General features: G+C 31.9%; 1 protein-coding gene across 5 annotated transcripts; it reads right to left on the reverse strand.

Moving 5' to 3' along the window:
- Positions 1–1,810: 1,810 nt before the first annotated feature.
- On the reverse strand, positions 1,811–10,726 carry LOC111279204 (chloride channel protein CLC-d-like). Of its 5 annotated transcripts, none has more exons than XM_022866137.2 (23): positions 10,304–10,726; positions 10,142–10,214; positions 9,408–9,629; positions 9,262–9,308; positions 8,902–9,000; positions 8,575–8,649; positions 8,173–8,261; positions 7,813–7,953; positions 7,628–7,698; positions 7,113–7,192; positions 6,858–7,007; positions 6,249–6,308; positions 6,086–6,160; positions 5,090–5,241; positions 4,504–4,639; positions 4,292–4,423; positions 4,020–4,097; positions 3,881–3,936; positions 3,689–3,775; positions 3,435–3,591; positions 3,230–3,334; positions 3,104–3,145; positions 1,811–2,097 (listed from the first exon to the last, which is right to left on the reverse strand). In XM_022866137.2, the coding sequence occupies exons 1-23, from the start codon at positions 10,481–10,483 to the stop codon at positions 2,083–2,085; spliced, it is 2,322 nt and encodes a 773-aa protein (XP_022721872.2). In that variant the 5' UTR covers positions 10,484–10,726; the 3' UTR covers positions 1,811–2,082. The 5 variants fall into 5 exon arrangements, with proteins under 5 accessions (XP_022721872.2, XP_022721868.2, XP_022721873.2 ...); XM_022866133.2 differs by having other exon boundaries at positions 3,099–3,145; XM_022866138.2 differs by lacking the exon at positions 8,902–9,000 and having other exon boundaries at positions 3,099–3,145.
- Positions 10,727–11,448: the final 722 nt, after the last annotated feature.

The following is an 11,448-nucleotide window of genomic DNA, read 5'->3' on the forward strand; positions in this document are numbered from 1 at the left end:
GTTTATCATGTATTGAATTTTACGAAATTTAAGAAAAAAACCTTTGATTTTAATATATTTAATATTAAATTTTAAATTTTTTTATAAAATTAAACTTTCATGATTTTTAATGTCAAGAAGTAAAAAATAATAATAATCATAAAAAATAATTTTAAAATATAAAAAAATAAAAAATTTAGATGTTCAAAAATACATATTTAATATAATTTTGAGACATCTCAAAAAATAAATAAAAAGGGGCGGAGGGAGTAAAAATGATCCTTAGTACTTAAAGATAATTCCTTGAATTTCATTGATTCCCACAAAATCTCTTTTTTTTTTTTTTAATTTTTTTTATTTTCTTAATATATGTAAATTATTTTGTTTTGGACTAAAGTGAAACATTTGGTTGCAAACATTTTTTAGACTAAACATCTAGGTAAAATTTCAAAAACATTTTCATTTTAGGATTTCCATAATAATCCTTTAAAACAAAGATATTAATATTTATAAAAGATAATTGTTGAAAATCACTCCAATATTTAGGTAAAATTTCAAGAATTATTTTTACTTAAAAATATTTTCTCACTTTTATTTCTAAAATGTCTTTATTTTATGAAACCCTTTAAAAAAAACCCACATGAATACAACAATTTAAATAATGCAAATGTCAAATATAAATGCATGAATCCAATTAAAAATGATATGTAAATGACAATTAAAAATGTTAATGTATGTAACAAATTATTAAACAAGTAAAATGCAAACGCATAAAAATGTGATTTGGATTTAGATTTAGGTTGGGATTTAGGAAAAGTTTAGGGTTTCGAGTAGCTAGGGTTAAGGTTAAAGTTTAAGGTTCCATAAATTTAGGGTTTGAAGATTAAAGTTTAAGATTTAGTGGTTTAGGATTAGGATTTTAGGCTTAGACTTAGGGAATTAAGGTTTGGTCTAAGGTTTGAGTTTAGGGTTATAGCTAGGGTTTAAGTTTAGGGTTTCAACTAGGGTAGGCTTTGAAGATTAAGTTTTTAGGGTTATGGTTAGGATTAAGGGTTTCCTGGTTTTAAGTTAGGGTTTCGTGGATTTAAAGTTTCATAATTAGGGTTTAGGGACTAAGGTTTTATGGTTTAAGATTAGGATTTTAGGTTTTGTGGTTTAGGGACAAAGGTTTCAAGGTTAGGGTTTTGGATTTCGTGGTTTAAGGACTAAGATTTCAAGGTTTTAAGGTTAGGAGATCAATGATTATTAAACCTCACAATCCCCAATATTTGGGTGAACTTTAGAAGCAAGCCAAATAACAATGATTCCATTTCCCTAATTAAGGATTAAAATATGTGATATATGTTATTAAAGTGCATGCTAATATTTAAGACAATTAAGTGCTAATCATGACATTAAACTAATATGAAATGCAATGAATGAAATTAAACTGCCATTTCAATTACTAGGGCATTTTAACAAACACCTAGGCAACTAGTCTATGCCTAAACTACATGGCATGTAACAAAGCAAGTAATGAGACCATGGATTAGAAGTTCCACATCTTTAAAATCTCATCCTTGTAAAACTCCTCCTAAACAAAGGTTTAAAAACTTTAGAGATCCCATCCATGAAAAACTCTTCCCACACACAGTTTTTGAAACTTCAAAGATATCATCCATGTAGAGTTTGCAGATTATGTTTGGAATTCTCACAAAAGATTTTCTTAACCTAAAAACTGTTTTCTGACCTCTGGTTTTTCTTGAAATATTCTCATCTCCTTTTTGAAATGTCTGATTTTCCAAAATCAAGCTTAACTGAGGATATTTGAAATTGCAAAATCCAATGTAAATGAAGAGAATGAGAGATCCACTTAATAAATCAAACACAAATGCAAAAATACATAATAAGTTCTAAGAATATAATACAAAAATTCAGTTCACGTGGTTCATCGTGTCTTAACCTATTTGGGTAAATTTATGCAGAAGAACAAAGAATTTGATCTTTAGGTTCAGAAAATGGTAGAAGCAAAAAGAACCGTATCAACTAGGTGTATGATCTTGAATCAAAAGGCCACTGAGAAGCGGGCGCTCCACATCTGCATTCCCTACCAACATTCTTTTCTCATGTTGCTGAGCTCTGCCATTCAAAAGGAAAAAAAAAAAAAACCCAAAGATTGAAAATTTGAAACACATGAAATAATACAGGGTTGAAATCGACAAGAAAATAAGAGCAAATAGGACTCAACAGTGAGGAATACAGTACTATACACAATTAATTTCAGATTAAATGTCCATAAACATGAAACACAATATAAATACTCATTTGATAACATGGTTTAGACATAGGAATAGTATGATTTTTGATATATCAAAAGCTCCTATCTCCGCCAATAGCTGTGTGGATTGTTAGTAGAGTGCTTGACTCTTTGTTTCAGTAATTAGAGTTCAAATCTTGACAACCTCAAGCATAAAAAAAGCTATTATCTATTGCAGGCACACCTTTATACCAATTGAAAAAGCCAAATCTAAAGCTGTTACTAGACATTGAATCATAGCGAAATGTTAAACCCTATCTTACACACTTTTTTCTTACATGTAGAAGAAAGAAATTTCAAAGGCTCATTTTCAAAGGTGGAGCAGATTGCCTTAAAACCAAAATTGGAGAATAATTCTATTACTATGCCCAAAATGCAGACATGTATAGCACCTTGTACATTCTTAATTAGGCAGATTACACTTTTCATCCTTGAGATTTGTTCACACTACCAACTTGTGACTTGAAGAGTTACTGATACAACATTAAAGTCTGTTTGGCAAGGCTAGAAAGGTGTCAAGCTGAGATTATGATTTCAACATATTTTATGCAATCTCATTCAATCAGGATTTATATCAAACAAAAATTTCCAAACTTCATACGTGATTACTTAAGTCATTTCATCCAAAGAGTTTGACAGCTCAAGTACAATTCCCTACCTGTTATAGAGCATATTTCAAGTTATCATTTAAGAAGTTTTAAAAAGTTCTAAAACCATCTCAGCTTAAAGAACAAGTCCTTTTCTAACTTAAAATTCATATGGGTCTCTGAAAAAGTGTCATGATGGCAGAAATCACTAAACAAAAGTAAAGCATCGTAGAGACCTTACACTAGTTGATTGGAGCTCCAAAATAGCTGAATCCCCACTTTCCTGCAATGCAAAATATCAAAGATCAATTATTATAGTCAAGTTAAAATCTTAAGAAAAAAAAAGAGCTGAAGCAGCTAGAAGTACCTCCTCAATCAGTAGATCCTTTCTGGTGATCACCCCAATCACATGAGATGCACGAGGTATAACAAATATGTGTCTCAATCCTAGTTGGCGGAAAAGATTGTAAACCTATGCCGTCAAAAACATTAAACTCTTTATAAGATACAAGATAAATATGCCACAGCAAACAAACATGATAATCTATCAAAACCAAAACTGAAAAAATCACCTTTGTTAATGACATATCTTCAGGTACAACATATGGCGAGGGATTCGAAAACGGTGCAAGATCTATGTACATTTCTAAATCATCCGAACTAAGATGAATATCATTTATTGATATTCCTTTACTTGAAACAGGTTTAGCAAATTCACTAAAATTGTGCCTATAAACAATGGGAGCCATTTAGTCTTAAGCTCAACTGAACAAAAAGCCAAAATGAAACAATAAAAAGTTAAGACTTACAGCAGATTTCCACTTACCTAATTGCTCGGGATCCACCTCTGGGATCACAAGGCAAAGGACTATGCTGGAAATCTATCTTAGATTGAAGAAGTACCAATAGGTGACTGCATTATAAACAAAGTACAGCAGTTAGTTCTTTTAAGTATGCTTCTGATTTACAATATAAAGAGCGAAACATCCAGGAGAGAAAGTAAGTTATTTTGTTGTACCTTCGAAGCATAAGTCCAATAACAAGCGTTTCTCCATTTCTCGTGTGATCAATCACCTAGGAAAGGGGAATAATTAAACTCATTTTCAAAATTGCTAACACTAAAGTAGAGAAACAAGCAATGTGAAAGCTAAGCTTACAGGAAAACCATTATGTTTGTTGCTTCGTAAAATAGAAACCACATCTGCAACCTTTACAACCCGAGGAAGTGAGAGAACCTACACAGGTAGAAAAACTAGCAGCTTAGGAGTCAAAGCATAGGGGCCAGGTCACAGATGTATTTTGTTTTAAGCACATACTATTCACATGATTCTCAGCTCATATCTACATCAGTGATGATTTTTATATGAACACCACAAAACCACGGTATCTTTGCCAGTAAAACATCATTTAAAAGGATGAATCAACTAACTTTCTGGTTTCCACAGGCATCTCTGGCAGTCATTTTCCGCATCTTGTACTTGGGTCTTGATTCCAGCAATGGAATGCCCCTCAATCGTGCTTGTTCTTCATATAAGCCTTCATTAAAAGCATCACCAACAGCCTGAGAGGGAAAACGAGCACGGACTTTTTGAAGCACATCAGTCAAGAATTGGATAAAGCTATTGAAAATAAAATACATACCTTCGATATGAGAAGAACAAGCATAATAAGAGGTAAAAGTTTCAAGTTATTTGTGATTTCAACCATAATGACACATAGAGACACTGTCATCCGCATGGAACCCCCGAGAAAAGAAGCAGCTCCCAAAAGTGCATATCTGTGAATACACCAAATTATAGAGCATTCGAGCAATGAAATTGTGTGGTATAAAACACCAAAGGTGAGACTCTTATGTATCACGAAACATAAGATACAAAGGCAATTGAGAAACATGATACCATTTACAGCAAAAACAGATCATATCATGAGCAGAGGTTATTGCAGAACTTAATATATATACATATATATGTATAGATATAAATTGATTAATTACAGCATTTATAGGAAACTTCTGTTCTATTTCTTCGGTGCATTATGAGTAAAAAACATCAAATTAATTCATAGTGCTCATGAATCATCATTTGCTTAGTTTGGAGGAGATGGTTGGAACCAAGTTCAAATCAATTTTGATAAAACATAAAAATGAGTAAAATTGTAATAGCTAGGTATATAGATATGATTATTCAAATTCCATAGAAGTGAAAAAAAAAAACCACAATATGCTTACGTTCCCTCTTCAATGTTGAGCTTCTTGTAGTGGTTAACAGTAAAAATACCAACAAGACGGCCATATGTTGATCCTATCATTATTCCAGGAACAAATTGACCAGCAGGAACAGCAGTACCAAATGTAACTACTGCTAAGGCATAGAACATAACCTGAAATAATTCATTTGAAAAAAAAAAAAAAAGAAATTCAGACCATGAAATAATTTCAGGGATAAAAGTATTGGCCAATGACTTCAGATGCACATGTAAATAGTTAAAAAATAGTCAATAATACCATTGAACAAACCTCCTAGAAGTTCTCAACTATGAAATTTCGTAAGTTCATTTCCTAAAAGCCCACAATTGTTTAAATTGTAACCCATACAAAAAAATATTTGGAGGATATAATATGACAATTACAACATATTCTTAAATATCCATTTTCTACAACAGTTTCCACTCTCTTTCTTCACTCTTTCCGATAACTTCTTATGCCTTTTTTATTTTTGAAAAAAAAAAAGGTGCTCAATAACTGCAACATGGTGAAGAAAACATTAATATCTTAGAGATTTAGAAATTTTCTCTTCAATATGAGATAACAAAGGCAGGTTGTCTCACCCAAACAGACTGCAATAACCTCGAAGTTGATCATATTATACCTTCTGGTCTCAAATACTTTAAATAGATTCTGCTTGCCTCTATTTCACTCTTTATCTCCTATGATGACATACTCTTTATCTAGCCTCTGCAGAGAAATGGAAGATGTTTTCCTTCTAATAAGTTCTGCGCCCCCCCAATCCACACTTTACATTAAATTTCCTTTCTAAGATAGGAACAGAGTTGGCTTAGAGTTCTTACTGTAACAAAAATAAAACCAAGACATCCCCATCATACTAATGGGATACATTCAACACATTTAACCTTACAATGTCATACATAACCATATAAAGAGCACTAGATAAAGATACATTATCAGTATACTTGTAAGGGAGTCAACAAATTCAAAGAGCACTACCAAAAATGTCAACAAGCTTTGGGCACTGAACTCATGAATTGTTCTTGCACTAAACAAATTTCTAATGGCATCATCCTGGAAAAATATAAACCTGTTAAATTAGAAACTAGCAAGGCAACTAGCATTTCAAACGAAAGGATGTATATCAAAAGATTCGAGAAACCTGGGTATTGAAGAAGATAGTCGCAAGATCATTGTATTCCTTGTCCTTACTGCAGTAGAACTGCAGATCACATTAAATCAGATTGAGGAGAAATAACCACGATGTAAAGCAATCAAAACTTCAAGAAAATGACAAATTAGAGAACAAAAGGTTTTCTCTCTCTCCAAAATAACTATTCATCTGAGACTTTATATATATATATATTATATTCACATGACCATGATGGCTCTCGAGATAAATTCAATCAAAAGGCAAAAATATTTTAAAACAAGAAAAACTACAACGTTAGAAAATAGGAAAGTTGAGATATTCTTCAATCAAAATCGAGCGCATGTTGAAAAGTTTGTGTGAGGTTCAATAGTACCAAGAAAGTAACCTTAAAGTATGACAGGATGCATTTCCTGTATCATTCAGTAAACTTCTAGTAATGTTTAGCTGATATAATAGCAGACAAAAACCACAATCATTATAGTAAAATAGATTTAAAATGGACAGAAAAAGCATTTACCAAAAGGAAACTGAATCATGACTGATACAGTAATGAAAAAATTGGATATCAAGCACGTCAAGTTGATCCAAACAGTAGGTAACTATATGAGCATATCTTACATTTACATAATTCCCATACATTCCAGGAACCCTTGGACATTCAATTTCAGAGTCAGGATCCGAGTCAGGGCATGGACTGCATTTTCTCAGAAGTGGTAGTCCAAAAGATATAACTGATGTTATCACGGAGATGAGGCATGCTTCATATACCTGCAAAAATTTTTTTTCGCACAACCAGTGAGGGAAGGGGTGGTTAAAATATTAGATATGCTCATTAACAACCCAAGCAGTTTCTACAGTTACTAGACTTCTCACCTTGACTCGATTCCCTTTCTTGTGCAAATAATTTCGTCGCCAGCGAGTTACATAAATAGTAAGTTGGTTAAACAAAGCTCCTGGGCTCAATATAAAAATCAATAAATGTTAATAAAAACGATACTGTAACAGAAACAACATGAATTAAAAACAAAAAGAAGAATGATGGAGAAATGTCTAGGCTTTTTATTTTATTAGGGTTATTTTTAATTAGGGTTATATTTGGTAGTTTTCATTTTATTAGTTATTTTAATTTTAAGGAGGTTTTGGATGATGAATGCTTAAGAATATAAGATATCAAGTACTGTGATTTTTTTCCCTCTATTGATTCTTTTCTGGTTTTCTCCCTAGTTCTTCTGTTTCTCCCCCCAATATCCTCTTCTCTTTCCTAATTGTTCTTTTCTATTTTTTTTTTTCTCTAAATCTCCATACTCTATCTCTTCTCCCTACTTTCCCTACTTGTCCTACATCAAAGATTATAAGAACAGATGTTAAACCCAATGAAAAAGCTCCACCTAGTAAACCTCCAATGACTCCTATAACTGCCATCGGCAATAATTCCTTAAAAGAGTAGTCCTCTTGACCACTGCAAAGGAAGAAAGGGGAAAAAAAGTTGGAAGCAATTAGTCTAAAGCCAAGCAAAAAGTTTAAGAATGGAAAATATAAATATACAACAGCTTAAGGAAGTTCAGATCCTAACTCTGATATATCCCATATTATGAAGCCACCAGAGCCAAAATGTCCACAGTTTCCACTTTTACACCATCCCATTGCAGCCCGCACCACAACAGCCACAATTGCAGAAGTGAAAAAGACACGCCACATTAGTTGACTCCTCCACCTTCAAAAGGCAAAGTTCAAAAGAATATGAAGGTTAGAGTTGAATATCTATATGCTTACAAATCCATATGTGCTTACACATGAAAGACAACAAAAGTATAATTGCACAACTTAAGATAAATATGGAAATACAGGAAAATTAATTAAAAATATGACAGTTTAGTCTAAAACATAAACATGCTTGTGCAAATACTTAGAAGTTGTTGAGAACATTCTTTACCAAGATGTAACCTCTTCTAGTGCAAATAATACACCCCCAACTGGAGCTCTAAAAGCAGCAGCAACTCCAGCTGCACAGCCACAGGTTACCTTTTCAAAAGATTAGATAAATAAATAAAATGAGCAAAAAATTTAGAGGTATCACCTCCATGGGAAAAATGATACACCATGACCAAATATATATATATAAGTTCCAATTAAAGCAACCAATATCAATAGGAATCACAAGATAAGATAATGAAAACATACAACCATAAAAATGATTGCAACTCAGGGAGTAAAACTGTACCCTAGGAGGATTCAACTTTTAACAGCTATACATGCCATAGGAGAAAATCAATGATGGCATTCTCACATATATCCTTTCCAGAACTATACATCAAGAAGGCATTTTTATACTCACAAGATCACGACGATCCCGATCACTCTTGAAACCTTGAAGCCACCTGGAACTTAGATGATATTTTGTGGATCCACCCTGAATCAACACATAACATGAAATGAAAATTTAGTATGCATGGCAAGTTCTGAAGAGAAGTTAAGACATACAACAGCAAGAATGTTAAACTTTCAAGGCAGAAGAACATAGATACGGATGTTAAAATACACTACTATCACATTCCAAGACTGCAACCAACAAATAATTGCAGTCTTATTTGTGACAGTTTAGAGCAAATTATGGTGAAACTCATATCCTGACATTAGCATGCTTCTAAGACTACGTGCTTACTTGTCCAAGCAAAGAAGCAATACAAGCCCCAGTATGGACAAGTGGACCTTCTTTTCCCAGAGCTAAACCACCTCCAACTGAACCAATACTTCCAAATATCTGTAAATTACAATGAGAAGAATGCAACTGAAACAGATCTAGATACAGATTAAAAGGTGTGGGTGTGGGTGTGGGTGTGGGTGTGGGTGTGGATTGATAAACCTCAAAAACCCCAATCTGAATTCATAAGAATTTTAAAATATCACTTCCTCATAAATTTTCTATTAAAAGAAAAAAAAAAAAAAAAACTGTGAAAGATAAGGTGACCATTGGTTTATGATTAATTTCAGTTACAACATCATGCTGGCAAGATTACCATACCTTTCCAATCAAGGTTCTGAAAAGAAGGATACCAGGAATATCAATCCCTGAGGATTAAGTTAAAAATCAGATCGTCAGCTTATGCAACGCTAATCATGGCTCACTAATGTATAGTAACAAAAATGGATTGAAAAACTAAAACTTACCATTCAAATAACCCTTGATTTCAGGAATACCAGATCCTGCTGCTGCTGGTGCAAATTGGGTAATGATATATACAGAAGAAAAGACTAAAGCCAAGTTGATTAAGATGTAAATTAGACAACCAGCCAGATATGACTTTTGTATTATGTTAAAAGTCAATGCAAACTTCCATCCAGCAAAGTTTTCGACAGAAATATTGATAAATACAGCGGCTAATCCAGTTCCTGAAAGCAATTAAAAGAAAAAAAATCATCCAAACTACCAAATACCAAAAATAAAAAAAAAAATGCAAAAAGGATGTAGAAGTTCACTGCCTATAATAAAAAGAATTAATTAAAAGCAGAGCAGTATACAAATTCGTAATTTAATCCAGGTCAAGTAATGATTCGTCAAATAACCTCTACATCTTTATTAACGTCATAATTACGCAACTTAAGAGTACAACACATCTTTATTCATCACTCAGAGTACAACACACTATTGAAAATCTATTTCTCAAATAATCTTAAGCAACCAATATGATGCTGAACTTTTTTCTCTTTCTAAGCTAGTAACAGTTAAAGAGATTCAGAAAATAAATGATGCTAAAACAACTATCAATCCATCCCCCAACTTGAAAACATCACTTCAAACACAATCTCAAAAATGAGAAATCAGCATTTTTTTTTATATATGCAAAATTACAATATCTAAGCAGAATCCCGAACCCTAGAAAAAAAAAAAAAAAAAAACTTACCAATGCCGATGAGTAAAGCAAAGAACCATTTCACCGCCACGTTGTATCCAACATAAAGCTTTCCTCTCTGTGCCTAAATTATTAAATTCCAAAAGACAAAAATGATTTTCGATAACTTAAAACTGAAATTTGAACTTTAATTTTTTTTATAATAAAGATCACCTGTTCTTCTCGATAAGCGTAATTTTCGATAACTTCATAATCAAGACTCTCGACGCCGTTCCTATTATTTACAGCACTCAAGAGTCCAACTCCGTCAAGCTCACCTTCTTCTGAATGTGGAAGCCGAGACCAAACAAGGCTCGCCGTGTCCATTCCGTTTTGAAAATGATTCGATAACATGATCGATCAATTTCAAAACCGATCGACCTGTTGAAACAAACCCTAACCTTCCACCCAGATCACTCCACAACCAAAGGTCCAGCCCTTAAAGTAATCTCAAAACAAATTAAGAATTAAAAAGAATTAAAACAAAAAGCTTTTAGGAATGAAAAACTTTGAGAATCGGAAATTGGAAATGTAGCTTTTGACTGTTATTCGTTAAAAAAAAAAATGGCCTTTGCGGTTTCCGTCTAAATTTGACTCTCGGAATTCGGAAAATTTATTGCGTTTTGTAGGACGAAGTACCCCAATGTGCTACGAGAAAGGATCTAGCACAGCTGCAATTCATGTGAGGTTTCATATTCTTTTTACATCAGCCATTGGATTTTGGGTCTTGGATTCGTGGATAATGGATGTTTACAGTAGTTTGGTAGACAATAATAGTTGGAGGGAGTGTGCTGCAGACCAACTGTAAGGGTAAGACGTTAACGTCTTGAATTCTTTTTTGCTTTTAAAATTTAAATACAGTATTTCATAAAAGAATTATATATAATTTTTTTTGAAAATACAATAACTATTTGAAAATTCATTAATAGTTTTATATTAAATTTGATAATTTATATATTTATATTTATTTTTATTAAATATATATAAAATATAAAATTATTATATTATAATTTATATTAATACGTTAAATATAAATTATATTTTTTGTTTAATTTATAATCAATATTTTATTAAAATTTTAAATTATATCACTTTTAACTTTTTTTAATATTATTTGTATTTAAAAATATTATATTTAATTTAGATAAAAAAATTTTATTTAAATCATTTTAAATTTGAATAATCTCAAAATCAATTTGAGTGGGTTTAAATTCGTTCAAATTTGATGAATTTTTAACTTCAATTACTTCGTCATAAAAAAAAAAAGTTAAAGAGTAAAAAATATATTTAAATTACAATTAAAAATAATTTAAATTTTT

This window comes from Durio zibethinus, chromosome 27 (genome assembly GCF_047325235.1).
Source record: "Durio zibethinus cultivar Kanyao isolate XHJ-2024 chromosome 27, ASM4732523v1, whole genome shotgun sequence".
Classification (NCBI taxonomy): domain Eukaryota; kingdom Viridiplantae; phylum Streptophyta; class Magnoliopsida; order Malvales; family Malvaceae; genus Durio; species Durio zibethinus.

What these genes read in the sequence shown, in the direction of transcription:
- LOC111279204 (XM_022866133.2), bottom strand. Translation starts at nt 10,483, where the DNA reads ATGTTATCGAATCATTTTCAAAACGGAATGGACACGGCGAGCCTTGTT. An exon ending in GGTGGATCCCGAGCAATTAG is followed by an intron (nt 3,592 to 3,688) that starts GTAAGTGGAAAT and finishes CATTGTTTATAG; the next exon opens with GCACAATTTTAGTGAATTTG. An exon ending in AGGATCTACTGATTGAGGAG is followed by an intron (nt 3,146 to 3,229) that starts GTACTTCTAGCT and finishes TTTGCATTGCAG; the next exon opens with GAAAGTGGGGATTCAGCTAT.